We start from the raw sequence: 18901 nt of genomic DNA on the forward strand, positions 1-18901 counted from the left end.
TCATTCAGCAGATGTATAGGGAAAGCATCATTAAGACCAAAGTCTCAGTTTTCTTAGTGAATTAATGCTCTTAGTCCTTAATGTTTTGGCTGTTCATGGTTTCTACAAGATGAACTTGCAGTTTCAAGTCCTATAAAACCCATCATACCTTTGTTTAATCCATAGCTTTAATCTGTTTCCATCACTGTTGAATCACTTCCCACATCGAGATAACCCACTTAGTCACCACTTGGAAAACACACCAGCTCGTAAAGCTACACAAAGCTGCTAACCTTTTATAAAGGAGAATGAGCACTGGAAACAGCACTTCCTTCTCTAAACAGCAGTGGGATTTAATGGGAAACTGTAATAACACTTGTCTTTGTTGCTCTGCTATTGTTTGTACAGTGCTCAATGGTAGTGCAGAATAGGGCTGCTTTAACTTTTCAGGGTGTAGCTCAAAACTCCACAGTTTAGTATGTAGCTTGTGTATGGTTAGTATGGTTGTTCTTGCAAAAGTTCCTTTTGTTGTCACAAAAAGTAGATACAAAATTATTGAACAGAGCAATTAAACAGGTGAATATTAAGTTGCCCAAGCGTCTGAGTAGTCAACTTCTCACAGCCTTCAAGCAGCTACACTGGATATATTTGGAGTAATGCTCAGGTATGAAATGTTGCAGTATTTAGATCCAGACCAATGAAGCGAAATGCTCTACTTAAGTTTTCCACACTTGATTTGGATTTAATGGGCCACTCAGAACTCATTAAAGTGAACATACCCCTCAGTCAAGGAGTTTTGGATCAGGAAGTTTCCATTTCAGTCCCATTTTAGCAAGGTCCTTCAAGCATGTGAGTTGCTGGACTGGGGCATCAGCAAAAAGTACTTGCAGACACTGAACTCCATGTCTGTGGGAAGGCATAGGCTCAAAGGTGTGTTCCTTTCTCAGGTTGTTTGCCACAGTTTGAGTGATCTGGGTTTTCCCCATATGTGGCTTCATATTTTCCATTCTGCTACACAGGACAGTTCTCATGTGAAGGAGAGCGGAAAGCTCTGTGCTCAGTGCCAGCGCTGTGGGCTTACATTGCACAGGAGGGAGTGGAGCTCAGGAAGCCATCCACCATCAGTGTGTTTGACATTGCACTGCAGCCATGAGGCAAAACTCCCTGGGGGTCCTGCATCACAACATCAGCAGTGTGTGACCTCTCGTAGATTAGGAAGGTCAAGCCCAAGAGTGAGGTGGGAAGTGCACAATAGCTCACCTAATGCTTGTGCTGGACCGCAACGTTATCACCAACCACAGTGTCAATGATTTATAGCACCAACATTTTTTCCCCTAATGAAAAGATGACATTTTGCTCTCAGTGAAGGTAATCTATACTGAATGTTAATTACCCTGACTTCAGTGATGCCCATATGAAATTTCCTATAACGTCTGTACCTCTTACAGATGAAGGGGGAGTACTGTTATATAAGCATTGCATCACAGCCCTGGGCTGCGCGTACGTGTGTTGGAGGAACACACAGCAGAGGAGATGTGGGCTGAAAGGAGAAACTTATTTGCGAAAGTTATAATAAATATGCGTCCTGGAGGACAAGTAGGTGGGAAAGAAAAACATGATGCTGAAAGGGGTTGCATTTCTAAGTAAAAATATTTTTTAAAAACCATAGAAGCACATTTTGTGTTTGTGAGACACTAATCCTCAGAGACTGCCAAGGTTACTCAAAGACTGAGCCAACTGTCATGTAAGCAGGACTTGCACTGAGCTAATCTAGCATACAGCACACACACAACTTCTCCAAATCTGGTTCTCATTCACTGTCAGCATTCTTTGTTTGTTTGTACCAGTTTTTCCACTTTTAACTCATTCTCTGGTCATCATTCCTCATCTCTGGACTCTGAACACCAACCCTGCAAGACATGGGGTTTTCCTTGGTGTTTACATTCCATTTCTGCTTGTTTCTTTCCCAGTGGTCACATTGTCTGCACATCAGGCTCTTGGTCCATCGTTGTAAGAAAACTCTCTAAAGATTGAAGACACTCCAGCACAAGGTTTCAGCATTCCCAGAATTGTGTATGACAATAATAAATTGCGAGCAATATATTTCAGCTGTACTTATCCACATCTGGTCAGCTTGTGTCTTCTGGCAGGCAAATTAAGTGTGATCCTAATTATACGCATGTGTTAATCACCCTCTGTCCCTGATACCCAGAAGGCAGAAGGAATTTGTTACAACTCCTAACTAAAATACAAGGATTTTCTAGATCTTGCTGCAGGACAAATGTAATGCATGTCTGAAAGAACAAACAGCAGTATAACAACGAGGCTGAGCTTATAATTGATATTTTAATGTTGACCTTTTTGTTAAAATCTGTGTGGTTTCTAGAGGGAATCCTCAGCTTCAAAATATGGTCCCTACTCGTCTTTCCTCCTCATCAGCCCCACTCTAGGCTAAAAAAATAAGGAATGCTCCCAAGTCCATGCCTTTCACTGGGATAGGTGAGCTAGCTGTAGGTTTAAAGTTTCCAAGGATATTTATTCATTTATGCGTGGATTTATGTGTCACCACATTGCTACACTTTATGGTGCACTCACAAGAATGTTTATAAAACTGCAGCATGAAGGGAAAACAAGGAGATTGTGCTGGAGAGGAGGAAAGGGAGAAACAGGGAGGGGCACAGGATGAATTATGAGGACCCATTCCTGCACTGGCTTTTTTCCAAATGAATATGTAACCAGGTTACGAGGGAAGAAAATCATAGAATCATAGAATATCCTGAATTGAAAGGGACCCACAAAAAACATTCTTGTGGATGAACCTGGCCCTGCACAGGACTACCCCAAGAATCACACAATGCGCATTGTTCAAATACCTCTTGAACTCTTTCAGGTTTGGTGCTGTGACCACTTCACTGAGGAGCCTGTTCCAGTGCCCAGCCACCCTCTGGGTGAAGAACCTTTTTCTAATACCCAACCTAAACCTCCCTTGACACAATTTCAGGCCATTCCCTCAGATTCTGTCACTGGTCACCACAGAGAAGAGATCAGTGCCTGCCCCTCCTCTTCCCCTCACGAGGAAGTTGTAGACTGCAATGAAGTCACCCCTCAATCTCCTCCAGGCTGAACAGATCAAGTGATCTCAGCCACTCTTCATACAACTTCCCCTCTAGAGCATTCACTATTAACACACCGAATCACCAAAATCACGGTAAATGCCAAAGGTCAGATTCCTGGAGTCTAGAGAGATAAGCATCCAAGTTGGCAGTCTGTTTTGGAATCCTTTGGTTGCCTTGTTTTTGACATATTTTAAGTAAATCAGTCTGCAAAATACAGAATGCAGCATTCTTGTCTGTATTCTCCTTCTATGGCCAGGTAGCCGACTCAGTGGATGAGGGAAAGACTGTGGGTGTTGTCTACCTGGATCTTAGTAAAGTCTTTGTCACTGTCTCCCACAGCATTCTCCTGGAGAAACTGGCTTCCCATGGCATGAACAGGTAGACTATTCACCGGGTAAAAATCTGTCTGGATTGCTGGGGCCAGAGCATAGTGGTGAAAGGAGTTACATTTCAGCTGGTGGTCAGTCACTAGTGGTGTTCCCCAGGGCTCGATACTGGGGCCAGCCCTGTTCAATATCTTTATCAATAATCTGGGTAAGGGGATCAAGTGCACCTTCAATGACTAGAGGAAATGGTCTCAAGTTGTGCATGGGCAGGTTGGACATTAGGAAACATTTCTTCACTAAAAGGGTGGTCAGGCGTTGGAATAGACTGCCAAGGGAAGTGGTGGACTTATCATCCCTGAAGGTATTTAAAAGATGTGTAGATGTCGCAATGAGGGACATGTTTTAGTGATTGATTTGGCAGTGCTGAGTTAACGATTGTACTTCATCTTAAAGATCTTTTCCAACATAAAAGATTCTGTGATTCTATTTAATTCTCCTACCTGGAGACAAAATATATATGTGAAAAATCAGGTAGACACAGTCAGTCAGTCCTAAATGCTGAAGTTCATTCACGACCAGTGGCCCTCAGTATGGAACAGATCACACCGAACCTGGCAGTATGTTGTGCTGCATGTCTAGAACACACCCAGCTCCTCTTTATCTGTGGTTACAGATAATCTTACTCAATCACCGCAAACTCAACATGAAGTATGCCAATATTACCTAGTTTAAGTCTTTCCCTTGCAATTTCCCACTTGCTGGCATCGTAAGGCAGACGTTCACATTGCTCATCTAAGGGAACTTCGTCAGGATCCATTATGATTGACAGGTAATGGTTGGTCTTCATTTCAGAGGAATAAGGCTAGAAAACAAATATTGCAAAATTAAATAGAGTATAAGGGTATCTGTCAGCATATTCTTGTTTAGATCAAGGGCTCCAAGTTCATTCTGTTCACAGGGTTGTGTGTTTCACAGCAAAATAGATGGTTTGGTTAAGCTGATTTGGTTATTCTATATATTGCAAGATTTTTGTATAGAAGAAACTCCTTCCTCTAGCTTTCCTCCTATGTGACATACCAGTTTTTTCAATGAAATCCATGTGGATCTGTATTAACATATGGTGTTATGACACAGGGCCCTCTGCACATTCAAAAGAAATGTTTTCATCAAGTGACTAAACATTGCAGATAAAAATAACTTTTCTTCATGATTGTGCAAAGCAAGAAGAGGCCACATGCAACAGATGGTGTTCAACTGCCAGTGTTTATTTTTTCCATACACCCGGCAAAGATAGGTCATATGTGGTTAGAAGTTGTGCAAGACTAGTCATCAGGAGACTAGATATTATATACTTCAGAAACTGCTTACAAATTTTCTTCACAATTTTTTTATTTCTTTGGTATCATTGCTGAAAAATTTATGCAAATTATTAGAGCTTGAAGGAATTTATAAACAGCCAGACTCAAAGACATAATTTAAAACATACCATTTCAAAAGAAATCGCCAGTGCAGTTTCTACTGAGCAAATGGATTATCCATTTCACATGAGAAATGTAAGGAAAGATGAATCTGATCTCAAAGTTTTCTGCAGTTCATCCATTTTGAAATATATTTTCGTTCAAAGAGCATCTAGATTACCATTCTAATTCACTGGACTTTTCTTGACACAGGAGTACTTGTATTTCAATAGAAAAGGTCTAGTGTTTGCCATAATTTGCTGCCTATTAGTTGGAATTTATTGGAAATCTCCTGAACTAAACTTCAACATGTTGCTTTTCCTAAACTTGTGGAAGTAGCACACAGGTGCAGGCACAAACATACAGATATATCCATATATTGGGGTTTTTTTTAATTTGCTTTAATTGTCTTCTGTGACTTTCAGCTTTCTTCCTCTACAGATTGGAAAAATGTCCCTGATACCTGAATTTCCAGGTATTTTTGAGAAGGATATTACTAGCTGTGCATGCCTTGATTACAAGCACAACTGGACTAAAATGACAGTAACTAATAGCTGCTCGTTTAGTTGCTTTTCACCATACCAAAGAACTATAAAGTTAGTCCCAAGAAAGATTGTAGTGATGCTTGGAAAAACTGAGGAGGCATAAAGCTTGGATCTAAACCATCCACTAACACTGAGCAGGACATGGATAAGTGGGATATGGGTAGAAACAGAAACCTGTGTGATGCTCCAAAAAGGGTGTTTCTAGATAGAGATGTATGTACCAGATTGCTCCTACCAGTCACACAGAAGAGCTTTTAAGTGGATTCATCAAAGAAAAAGCAATAGCAGAGTGGAAAAGTTCAGACAGCTTCCTGCAATTCTTCCTTCAGATGCACCAAATACCAAATTTTTGGCACAACTAGAGACTTGAAGTAACATTTTCAATGATGAGGAATTGTTGAGGATATTGTCTTTCTCTGTATGCATTACAGACAGGCTTCAAGAAAATGCTTTCAGAGAGGATGTATTTCTTTTCTGTTGCAGCAACATAATTTCTATATAAAGTTTAACTTAAAGCTAATTCCAGACATAAATCCTTGAGAGTAAGGGTTTATAAGAGAAAAACAGAGAAGACCATAAACATAGACCAACACTAGCTGGAAAGGCTCATCTGGAAAGGAGCCTTCATACGTCATCTAGTTAAAGTTCCTTGTTCTACAGCAATGATGATTATTTTTATTATCTTTTAACAATCTAAAAAGTTTTGGTCTCATAAAAAAAAAATAAAAAAAATAATCTGCAACCCTTTGCTACATTTAAAACTCAAATTTTTCCAAGAGTTTACAGTTATGTTACAAATTGCTTCATCATTACTGGTGAGCATTCAGTACTAGTCCCCCTTGCCTTGTAATTTTGCTTACAGCTATGAAGTTTCTCCACAGCTTCAGCTGATTTCTGCTTTTCTTTCTTCGCAAACTCCCATGCGTCTCTCCTTACTGAAGTTTGTGGCAATAAGAATACAGGCAGAGTGACTGCTGCCATGCCACCCTGGTTCAGAGGTCCATCAGGCTGCACCAACCTTTAGCAATCATCACGCAGCCACGTGGGATATGCTCCACTGTGGCGGCTGTGAGCTGATTCCTGTGGTGTCATGCTGTGATACCTCTTGGGCTGGGAGTGCTCAGAGCCACAGTGGAGGAGTGGGGAGAGGGGGGCATGCAGCCATTTCTCATCTCATGTCTTGCAGTGCACCCCGTCGCCCCAATACTGCCGTTCCCTCAAACCCATCTTCTCCTGCAAGTTACCCTGAGATCTTTCTGAGCTACTGAGGAGTTGTATTTTCTGCTTATGAAAGCTGCTGTGGTTTAACCTGCCCACATCACACGAAGCAGGCATGATGCTGTCAGCAAAAAGGGCTTTAAGCCATCGCAGTCAGCCTTGGAAAAGAAGGAGGGTCAGATCCAGGGGCAGTTAACTTTATCACACTGATAGAGGATCATCTCTCTAGAGGCTGCACCATCAAAACTGCTTCAGTAAAATATCACTTCAGAAGTGATGTAATTATACCTGACACTGTGCAAAACAGACCCCAGCACTATCTATGAAGATCTGTCATTCCCACTCAGTCAGATCTTCAAAGACATTAAGATGCCAAACTCCCACAGCTCTTATAAGGGAATGGGAGGGATGCCTTTGGTGGGAGTCAGACACACAGATTCTTGTGACCCTCAGAGCCTTGTCCCCACACAGACTTTGCTTCCTGGCTTATTCATACTCAGCCTTGCAAGTCACGGTTCCCCAGCAACCACAAGCAGCCTGGTGATTGCACCAGGAGCAAAGGTGAGTGGTATTACAGAATCAGAGAATATTTTGAGTTTGAAGGGACCCACTTCAAAGTCCAGCTCCTGGACTTGCACAGGACAACCCTAAGAGTCACACCATGAGCCTGAGAGCATTGTCAAAATGCTTCTTGAACTCTGGCAGGCTTGGTTCTGTGAAAGTGGTGGTGCTGCAGTAAGTGAAATGGAATTTTTTTTTTGGTAAACTCAGAAATTCCATTGGCCTGGGAAAGATTTTCTAACATGAGCAAAGAGCTGTCAAGGAGAGGCAGGTGTCACCAGGAGATCCCAATCTGTTCTTACCCTCTTCAGCTTGCGAATGAAGAGGGTCAACAGGAGCCAGAACAGCGTCGCAGCCACACAGGTACAGGTCAGGGTTATCAGCTCCAGGTTTGACCTCTCTGATATGCCTGGGAAAATCAAGCAGCAAACATTTTAGAAAACGACCTGCAAAGCAAGGGCACTTTATGTTTTTTTACCATTAAAATAAAATACCAGGAAGGACCAGCTGCTTTTCAATGGGGCATTAATCTCTGTTTGGACTGGATCACAGAGCCAAGAAAAAAGGTCTCCTGCAGTCTCAGGAGAGGACAGGGCTGCACAGAGGGGATGGCTCTGCTGGCCCTTTCCCAGGGGCACTGCTGTGGTGTGAGAGCTGCTGATAATACACAGGAGAAACTCCAGGGAGGGCTTGTGCAGGCACCGGTGAATCCAAGTGTGACCCAGGGCATGCTGCAGTGCTGCTGCTTGGGGTTTGCTGTCCAGGACGTGATGCCTTTCCTTGAGCACTGCTCAGAGAGCTCTTCCCTGCTGATGGCTGAGCCCTTCCCAGCTGTGCTGGAAACCCATCAGCCCTCAGCAAAACACTCACTGGGGTAAAGCTAGGGGTTCCTTTGGAGGCTCATGATGCTGCCAGCAGGAGTCCATGAGCTCTTCTTCCCATGGCCTGGATAGATCTTATCTGGCACCTGGAAGATCAGCTCATACAAAGCATGGCACAGGGGCCCATTCCCACAGGTCAGAAACCTAGGGCATATGGCCCAGTGCTCCCTTCCACTCACTGGTTCCCCAGTGGTCTCTGTGCCCTCAGGCCTCCTGCTGGTCACACCAGCAACACAGGGCCAGGCTCCTTGAGGGGACACGAGGCCCTCTCCCAACAGCACTCCACAGAACCCAACAGGCAGGGAGAGCTCTCCAAACCAGGGAACAAATTAAGCACAGAAAGGGAAAAACAAAACCAACAATGACTAAAACAGAGCAGCAAGAAAACATGAACATTAAAAATCTGGAGAGTATTAGAGCCCACTGACAGATCTTAAAAAAAGCCAAAATAAAACTCACTTCAGACTGCTATTTAGGGATGTGTAAAATAGTTTCAGAGCAGTCTGTTTTGTAAATTCTGTGATCAAGTCAAAATCCCACACTTCCCACAATATGTTTTCCATCTGATTGGTAGCAAATGCAAGAAGAACCCTCATATTCTGCCACTTATTTTGAAACACCCTCTAGACAGGGGAAATGAGAGGATGAGGAGGAGTAATTCTGAACATGATTTCACAGTAGTTTTGTCAACTGCTTTTGCATACTTTCAGAGCCCAGCAGCTTGGTGTTACTCCAGACACATGAAAAAGGGATGATTGATGTCTCACTGGTGGGTTTACGGGGTAATCCAGAGGGATGTGTTACTTGATTTTAGGCAAGGCTAGAGAGCTTTGTTCAGAGCATATGAGCATATTGGCTAATTAGCATAATGTCTTCCCTCCCTAAAGGTGATAATCAGATTTTTATTCACGTCCCATATCTAAGATTGCTCTGGTATGTCTATTCTGGAGCTGTGAGAATAAAACTCATTGAGGAAAAATACAACTGCAACTACAAATGAAGATATAAAGTATCTTTTCTCCAACAGTGCTATTTTTTCACAAGTATTGGTGTAAGTACTTGATTTAGACATGGAACATAGTGATGGCATAAATAATACAGCCTAATGCAGCTTGCTTATTCTCTGGCATCAGCATTTCCTTTTACATATGGATACTCTCCTCTTGCTTCTGAGCAGCACACGTGCAGATGGTGAATAATAATTTCTGACATTTATTCAGCAAAACCTGGAGGGGCTGAAGTTCATTTTTTGCCACTGCTCCATATGGCAGGGCACAGAAAACAGAACACTTGAGGCATGATGGTGCTGCCAGTCCTGGGGTGGAAGACAGCAACCCTCTAACCACTACAGTATGCTGCCCAGGAGTTAGCAAAGAGACACAAAGGTGCTGTCTTTGAAATGTTCAAGCAAACATAGAAAACTAGAAAGCATTTCCCAAGACAAGGTTGGGCTGGGTTATCAAGTGCCAGATTCCTAGTCTTGCTAAAAGCCTTGAAGCTAGAGCTCTCATGTGGGTAGGAGAAGGTTTGATTTGAGGCAGAACAGACAGAAACACTGAGAAGATGTCTTAGGATTAGCAGAGTTTGGAGAGCCTATAGGTAGGACTAAATCCCCCTCTCTGCCTACCAGCCCAAGATTTCTGGCTTCCCCTTACACCTCCCTGCCAAATATTTACTCAACAGCCACCTCATCAGACAAAGACTTTCCCTCATGTGAAGCTCTCTCCCATCTGCCTGACACATTGCCACAAGCAGCAGCCCCCTTCCTGCCCCAGAGCCCCTCTAAAAGCCCTCCCACACTATACCATGTCTCTGCAGTGCTGCAGAGGGGTCAGGAGGGGCGAGTAAAGAAGTGCCACCAGCAGCAGTTCTCTCTCTCAGTAGTAACAGAAGCCACCAGAACTGTGCAAATATGCCAGGATGAGAGCCTGGATTAATGTGCCGATCCCTCCAGCTACAAGCTCAAGCCTTTGGCTGGCATGGACTTGCTCATTAGGATTTCAGCTCTAAACACCTAAACATTAAGCTGCGGTTTAGGTGTCAATAGGGGGGAAAATAATGCCTGGGGCAACAACACTACTCTGCTGCACCCAAAATATCCCTGACCCCTACCCTAATGGGACCTACCCTGTTTAATCCATGTGATCCCATGATCACAGCAGTGCAACAGTGGGATGGGTTCTCTGAGTTGCTGAGGAATTTCCATCCTTGGAGGTAGTCATAACCTAGCCAGATAAAGCAATCACTGACTGGATGTACTGTTGGTGATAACTCTAGCTTAAACTGAGATTGAACTAGAGAATGCCAGGACTCCTTTACACCCCACTTTGGTGGACTTCTGAGGTAACACGAGTCTAAGTGTTCACCTTTACTCTTACAGACATAAGACATAAACCAGGCTGAACTTCACTTAATAGCTGAGGGAATTCCAGTTAAACTTCATGGAGAAGTTCCTGATGACTTCAGTGACCCAAAAGGCACAACAACTTTTTGATATACAAAGTCAGAGATGTTAGGTAGGTAGGGAGGTAGGTAGGTAGATAGATGAATGGATAGATAGATAGAGAAATAGATAGATAGATAGATAGATAGATAAATGATAGACAAAGTTATTATTAAAAACTTAATTAAATAAAAGTTATTTAAAAAGCAACACACCATTTTCATAGTGTCAGAATAGTCCAGTGAATACTTAATAAGTGTGACACTTTCCTTTTCAACAGCAGGGTTCACATTAAGTTATCAAACATCACCTTTAAGACAGGACACATTGCTGTATTCATTTGCTTGTTATACATTCATATTTCAGCAAGCATGAGTGTAAAGGATGCTCCTTCCTTTTTCAGCCCATCCACTTCAGGATGAAGCATCTCTGCAACTAGCTGTATCCCTGGCTCCTGCTGACAGGGAGTGTGAGGGCCGTCCTCAGGAGAAGCAGGGCAAGGCTTTTATGGCAAGTCCTCCACTCTGTAAGCAGGTGACCCCCAAAAGAAAGCTGCCCAAGAGCCTGTGTCCCCCATGTGCTAAGCAGTGTGTGTCCCCAGGCTTTTAGGTACACAGTGTCCTCCATCTGCTGGGTGCTCTGGCAGCCATTTGCTGTTTCTGTTCTGTCCTTGCATATTTGCTGCCTCTTCGGTTCCTCAGCCAGGAGCAAGAGGAGAGCTTGCTCTGACATGCCCACAAACATGGCCCCTCTTCTACTCAGACAGCCCAGCAACTCCTGCTTCCAAACTAAACACAGGCTATGATTATTTAAAGACAGTCCTTTGATTCCACCATCCATTCATCCATCTCGGATACAAAAATAACACATTGTTTTATCTGTGAGTATAAGAATTTTTTTCAGAGGAAATAAAGAGAGCAGACAGTTTCCTTCCTGACTCATTCACAACTCTTCCAATCTGCTAAACATGGCCATTGACATGAGGCACTGCTCCACTCTCTTTGATCTGCGGCCCCATGTTCTGAGAGCTGCTGGGATGGAGGGAAGGCTTTGGTGCTCACAGAGGCAGGCACAGCGCCTGTGTTTCTAAGAAACATAAAGAAAGTGGCAAAGCCTAGATCTTGCCTCTCCAGGCTCAGGGATGAGGTCAGAGGCTGGCATTCCCTGGGAGAGGGACAGGAACTCCAGACCAGTATAGGAATGAGTGAAAAAACCTCCAGTGAATTCCCTTCTTGTAGTAGGAAAAGGGTGGAAAGGCATTTTCCTTGATCATAGTAGATAAGACAAACTGTCTTTCTTTTTAATGTCCAGTCTCAAAGCCATAAATTTTAGTACAGTAGTCTTCACCTCCTGCTCCCGCAGGAGTCATACAAGGACATTGCCAGTGGTCCCTTAGGACATGTAACCAGAGAAGAAGCTTTCTTGGCTGTTCTCTTTTCTCTCTTCTGGAGTAGGAGAAATGATTTCCTAGATGCCATCTGACAGAATGCTTGTGGTTGCAATAAATAGACAAGCTGCAATGATGTTAAAAATCAATACAATAATGAATGACATAGTCCAGGACTATCAATTAAGTAGGATGCATTGGACAGCAAGTTACTCTTTTAGCTGTTACAGCAGCCTTAAAATCCTTAGTGTTATCAAGGCACCTCGAGGGAGGTAACTCTGCTTTTCGACTCCACTCTCATGAGACTCCATCTGGAGTGCTGCATCCAGCTCTGGGGTGTCCAACATAAAATGATGTGGATCTGTTAGAGTCAGTTGAGAGGAAGCTACAAAGATGATCAGAGGGCTGAAGGACCTTTCCTATAAAGACAGGCTGAGAGAGCTGGGTTTGTTCATCCTGAAGAGGAGAAGGCCGTGAGTGGGGAAACCTTATAGCACCTTCCAGTACTTAAAAGGGGGCTACAAGAGACCTGGAAAGGAACTTTTTCCCAGGGCATGGAGTGATAGGACAAGGAAAAATGATTTCACACTGAAAGAGGGCAGGTTCAGATTGGGTATCAGGAATAAGTTCTTTACGGTGAGGGTGGTGAAGCACTGGCATAGATTGTCCAGGGAAGTTGTAGTTGCCCCATCCTTGTCAGTGTTCAAGGCCAGATTGGATGGGTCTTTGAGCAATCTGGTCTAGTGGAAGGTGTCCTGCCTTGGAACTAGAGGTTATTTAAGGTTCCTTCAACCATTCTATGATTCTATAATTATTCATAAGGAGATAAGCATTTTTAACTCCTTTATTTCACCAGTTAGGCCAGCCCATGTAAATATACTCATCCCTGACATTTTAAAGCAAAAACATTATTGTATCATCACCATTAATTCAGACTGACAACACACTCATGGCAGAAAATCAATACTGATTTAGTAGCTGTAATGGTCTTGAGCTGTAGGGTAGTATCCAAATACTAAGTAGTATTCAGATACATTAAGCCATTGTACTAGAACATCCACAAACACATAATCCCTGCCCAAGACACCTGATGATACTCAAATTTTCTTCTATAACAAGAAAGTAAATGCATTTAGGACTCTTTACTTAACACATGAGGTCAGTAGAATAGATTATGTCAAATTTAATTCATACATGGCACTGACTTATATGGAGGATGTCAATCTACTTCTCTTATCTCATAATTTATGAGCCAAAAGGGTATTTAATGAAATCAAAAGGTCACTGAATAAAATTTATTTTTATGCAGTGTAAAATTAATTGATAGAAGTCACTGTCACCAGCATGGGTTGAGATTGTCAGAAGGCAGAACAATGCTGGACATTTAAATGAGTAGCAAACTATCTCAAGTAATGGTTACAGAAATAACTAGGTCATACCTACTTCTTTGTAGTAGCACCTTCACATTTGTAGCTATCGCTAGGGTAAAATCTTCTAGTCTTATTTGGTGGTTCACTTTACACTGAAAATAAACAAATGAGAATATCCCAGGCCACTAATTTCTATGGAATTAACCTGAAATGCAAAAATGTGTGGGTAGGAGAGAGTTTCTTACTGTTTTTTGTTTGTTTTGCTGATACTAAATTTACATTTATCACCTACCCTGACCTGATCTTTGTTGGGTTGAAGTAATTCTTCTTTTTAGGTCAGTGTAAACACACACTGAGTTAGCATTTCCTGCTAGGCTTCCTTTCCAACCTGGTACGCTTCCCTTGCTAGGACTTCCTTCAGATTGCTGCCTTCAGAGATCACCAGATGAGTCTCAGGTCATACCCCTGCCCTTCCAGCCTGAGTAAGAACATCACTCTGGAAAGCTTGCACTTCCCATTTAATGTCATGCTTTACCTTGTACCGTGACATATGCCGCACTCTCCACGGAGCCTTTTAAGTTGGTGGCTATACACTGGTAAAGTCCTTCATCCTCCTCTTTTACTCTTTCAATAAACAGCATTCGGCTTCCGGGCCCTAAAATTATTCCTGTGAAATGAAATATTTGCAATGAGAGGGAGCCAGGATATAAACAAAAACTGGCCCTTGTGTAATAATATCTGCTTCAAGTTCTTCTTAAAAGAAATATGAGCCACAGACTGCACAGCACAATGTTATCTGCAGGAAAGCCAAACATACTTGGATGCTCTGTGAATGTTTTGGAAATCACTGTTTGCAAAGCACTTGGGTGACTGAAAAAGCTCAAGCCAAGGAAATGATCTTGGAAGCACTTGGTACTGTCTGTGTTGATTAGCACTGTGCCTGGGCTTTCATCCAGGTGAATCCTTCAGCGTGTCTCCAGCTTTTGAAAAATGGGTAGTCTGATTACTGCACTTACAGGCATGGGTTTGCCCCACCAGCAGTTCAAGCTTAGAGCGCTTCCAAAAGATATCTAGACTGCCCCCATGGGCAGCAGACTTGTCTCAAATCTCACTTGCCCATGTGGCATGGAATGGTGGTCCCCTTCACAAAAGGACCCTAGATAGTGCATGGAGAGGTCCCATGAGGTGTACCCTAAAACACAGGAGTCACCTGAAGTTTCAACATCTTGTTTATTCCAGTTAGGTCAACCCAGAAGCCAGCCTGCGCAATACTCCAAGAAGCAAGGAAGAGGCAGGGAGCAGATTTGGCCTCAGGACTGCCTGCTGCTGAGGCACCTTATAGCCAGGAAATGTGCAGTCAAGTACACACTTGTGTTTGGCTCCATCATAACTACAGTCCAATCAAAATGTATTCCCACCATCTATTTTAGGCACCTAAGTGCCTGACTTACCCTCTGGAAACATCTTCCTGGCTCCTACTTGTATGTGTTCTATTACACCCAAGTTAGACAGATAACATTCATTTTAGAGGACAGCGTTATTAATGCACATTACAACTATGTGGTCACCATAAAGCTGCATGGAATCTGGCTCTAGATTAAGTTTAGTGCTTGGGCTGCAAGTCTGTACAGGTTTATAACTCACTTGGAGAAATCCTCAGACTTTTTTCCAATTGTCTTTATTCACACTATAGTAATTTCCAATAATGCAGGACAGAACCATAACCACAAACTTTCTAAAACATTATTATAGAAGACTACACTTATAACTCAAGATCGTATGGACCAAACCTCTTTGAACATTTTTATTGAGCCTGTAAGACTAGCTCAATGTGTGCTTTTGATCCAAAAGTGAATGAATTCCCATGACAAAGGTTTTGCCTTTTCCTCCGTCATTCATCTCCATCTGAAATCTCCAAGGAACGCTTCCATGACTGTGGTGACAGCAGTTGGACATTTAGTCTTAGCTGATCTTTGAAGCCACATTCCAGTCACAGCAGTAAACATCTCCCAAAGTTTTCCTGTCACTAGAATATGCCACCTGGGAAACTGTTCCTTTCTGTTGCACGAGACCTGGATTCCTATGCTGCCAGTAGACATGTTTCAGTTTTGGACATCCCAGATATGGATTTAGTGTTGTAGCTTGTGACTCAAGGATAGACTTTGAATGCCTTACCACAGACTTCCCCTGGTACTCCCATACACAACGCAATACAAACAGATTGGTTTTCTCTTGCTTAGCTATCTTCTGGCCAAAACACCCAATCCTTAGGCTCCCTCTATAGTAAATGGAGGGAAGTATCTTTCTCTGGAGATTACTCTTATAAAATGAAAATTTTTTTCCACTGACTCCACAGAGACTTGTTGTGTCTAGACCTCCAACCTGGCTCAGGTTTTGGACTGAGACAGAACAATCTGGAGCACCTGTGTTGCTGCCTCCCTGCCTGGAATACCTTGGCAATATTTCTTCCTTGTGTCTGGCTGCTGGTACCAATGACACTACAAATGACTACCTATGGCAGATGGATTAATAAACAGCCTGTCAGTGGTAGGTGAGTACACAGAGCTCTCACCTGGTTCTTGCTGTATTTCCTCATGGTTTTTAAACCAGGATATCTGGGGCTCAGGGATACCACGAACCTGGCACTCCAACATGGCAGATTTACTGGCGTTCACTGTCTGATCCGTAAGATGCCGCAGCAGGGCTGGTGCCTCTTGAGCTACAAGACAAAACAACACCTCTGTTTTACATTCTTGTAACTAGGGGGTTTTAATTATCTTCCCTACACTCATTTTACTGATGTTAGAGACTGCTATGGCTGTTCTACCAAGTTCATTGTTCACTGGTTTTATTTACTCTTCCACTTTGCTCAAGAGTGTTGAGTGTGTACAGAGAACTCCCATTACTCAGCAGTAGCAGCTTATGATGACCAGTGGAGACCCAAGGATGACATTGTTCAAGAGATTTTCTCAGTTCCATGACCTACCATGTTTGTTTTTATCAAAAGTAATGAGTTCCTATGAAAGCTCAGTTTTTCACCATCAAAAGAAACAAACTGTGAACAAAAGATTTTAACAATTATCAGGACAACCTTGTAGCAGAGTATCTCAGTGTTGCTAAGGGCACCATACAGATCTGTACACCATAATATCCATGAATGTGACTTTTATAATTTACTTAAAGAGTAGAGTTACAAATCATATTTGTTAAATTCAGTCAAAAACCAGAAACCTTAAGCACAAAAGCATTGTCCCAAAGTTTTCATAAATTCTTCCACTTTTGTGTTTCACATATTTGGCTGAATGTAACAAGGCCTGGCCAAACCACACCACAGCATTTGAGAAACACACTATAAACTTCACGTCAAAGTGTCCCTGAAAGAAGCAAAGTAATCTCATCATAATTTCAACACTTTGCCACTCCTTCCCTCATCTCATACAGAGATGGAGGCAGTTCTGACAAAGGTCAAGATATTTGTGACTTTTACGCACATTATATGGCAACATTTTTCATTCACATTTGCAACTCTCATTAAATTCTTTTTGGTATTTTGGTCCATTGAAAGCAGTGACAGAGAATTCAAGGAGTTCCTGAGCAGTGTCGCAGATGCAGATGCTCTGCAGATTCCCTCAAATTCCATGATTGTTTGCAACCTTTCCTTTCAAAGACACTGACAGGATCAGCAGTTTCTAACATAGTAAGACACACATTCCAAATATGAAACAAAACAAAGCAGAAACCAACTCCACAAATATTTTCTTTTAAACTGCAACAGATACCAATACACCAAGTTCAATATCAGCTGAATATCTGATATTCTGTGTTTGGAAGATTATTCTCTATCCTTACAGAAAAACTAAGCATCAGACATTTCTATCTTCATAATGATTCTGTTACCAGCTGTGAATAAAAACTCTCTAGAAACCTTAAGCACCTGTGTACCACCAGCTTATGCAGTGTGTATGAGCCCCACAGCACTAAAAACACTTTTAAAGCAGGCTATCTTTTCTCCTTGAAACTAACTCCAGTGTAGTCATGACCATAAAATGACCAGTTTGTGCTTTTCTGAGCTGCAAGCCAGTTATTTCCAGAGACATAGCTGTTTATTGTTTACAGCATAGTAGACAATCTGTTCTCTCTTCCCAAACAGTATTGTTTATGAGAGACACTGTAAATTCTTCATCGCATACCTACACAATGACAGTCAACTATATTTGACTTGCAGCCAAGAAGACTGCCCTCTTCTCATTGATACCTCACCTCAATTTTTGCACTGTTCTCATTTTTCACACTATAAACAGGTACAGTCTGATGCATGTCCACGTACACATGCTGAGAAGAACTCAACAGTTCACATTTATCACCAGTCCCTGATAGACACTCCAGCCCAGACATCCAAAATGAAAGCAGACAAGATGACACAACAAAGGCAAATCACACGTTCTGTGAGTTGTGATTAATTTTAATTTGTTTATAGCCATACACTAAAGATGGGTTTTCATATTAAGAAAAGTTTTTTGCTTAAAACTTAAGTCATCATTCACACACTTTCGGTAATTTCTCTGCTGCAATCAGCTGACTTTTCAAGGACTTGGTCAACATGAGGATTATTCTCTTCTGTAAACCACCTGTTTTCTCCTGTTCATTTTTGCCTTGAAGCCAAGGGGAGCAGTTTCCAATGTCCTACTCTGCTCACTCCAAAGCCGAGGGGCTACCCTGGCCACCAGCATGCACAGTGCGGGGCTCAGCACCCAGGGCAGCCCCCCGGACTTGACTCCAGTCTTCATGCTTGCCCACAAATGCTGCCTTGTTGGGCCAAGCTCTGCTCTCAGTTACTCCAAGGAACTTCATTGTAGGCAGAATTTGGCCCAGGGGAGTGGCAGGGGGGTTACAGAGGGGTGAAGGGGACACTGATGTCAAAGTACTCATCTGACCTGGAGTGGCAGAGTGGGCAAATTTGCATTTCCAAAAGCAAACAAAGGGGAAAAAAAATCACAATTTGTTAATTTTGGGGTTTACATTTGTATGCCATCAATTTTTGCCCTTTGTTATGATTATGTTGTCTGTTCACTTATTTTTATTAATCAGTACAAAAATATAAATACAAGCTTTATTTTTGACACTTAAAAAGAAGAAATATAATTCACACCTTTCTCCCTAAATAATATATTACACAACAAAAGGCAGAGAAAGTCCCCAGACCCATGAGATTCTCCAGTCACCTGAGGACATCAAAAGTGACATCAGTAGTTTTTATCTGGCCACCAAGAACTGCTTTTCTCAAATGTTTCCTGTGAGCATTCTCTGAGCCTCCCAACACGGACAGCCATATTGGGATGTTATGACATCCTTACACAGTGTGGCCCTCTAAGTGCTGGTTGAGACTAGGCTAGTGGGATATCCACTGAGCAGTGATATACATCATTGCAATTCACAACAATTTCACAGAAGAACAGTCTAATCAACATATCTCTTTTTTTTTTTTTGACCCAAATTTATATTGCCTGGCAACTGATTGCTACAAGTCATCATGCTCTGGCTCCCAAGGCCATGGAAAATTCATAATGTCCTGTCATCACCACCCACCTTGCCATCAAACATCTTCCCACAAAATACCC

At 42.4% G+C, this 18901-nt stretch overlaps 1 protein-coding gene across 1 annotated transcript in view; it reads right to left on the reverse strand.

Annotated features, from left to right (window-relative positions):
- The window catches only part of FLT1 (fms related tyrosine kinase 1), a 111458-nt gene that overhangs the window by 20438 nt on the left and 72119 nt on the right, over positions 1-18901 (reverse strand). Inside the window, exons 14-17 of the mRNA XM_017818555.1 lie at positions 15856-16002; positions 13819-13950; positions 7505-7611; positions 4145-4283 (exon numbers count right to left, since the gene is read on the reverse strand). Of these exons, the coding sequence (XP_017674044.1) occupies positions 4145-4283; positions 7505-7611; positions 13819-13950; positions 15856-16002 (525 nt within the window). The remainder of the gene's footprint in view (positions 1-4144; positions 4284-7504; positions 7612-13818; positions 13951-15855; positions 16003-18901) is intronic.

The sequence above is a fragment of the Lepidothrix coronata genome, unplaced genomic scaffold, assembly GCF_001604755.1.
Source record: "Lepidothrix coronata isolate B3197 unplaced genomic scaffold, Lepidothrix_coronata-1.0 Scaffold69, whole genome shotgun sequence".
NCBI classification, from domain to species: domain Eukaryota; kingdom Metazoa; phylum Chordata; class Aves; order Passeriformes; family Pipridae; genus Lepidothrix; species Lepidothrix coronata.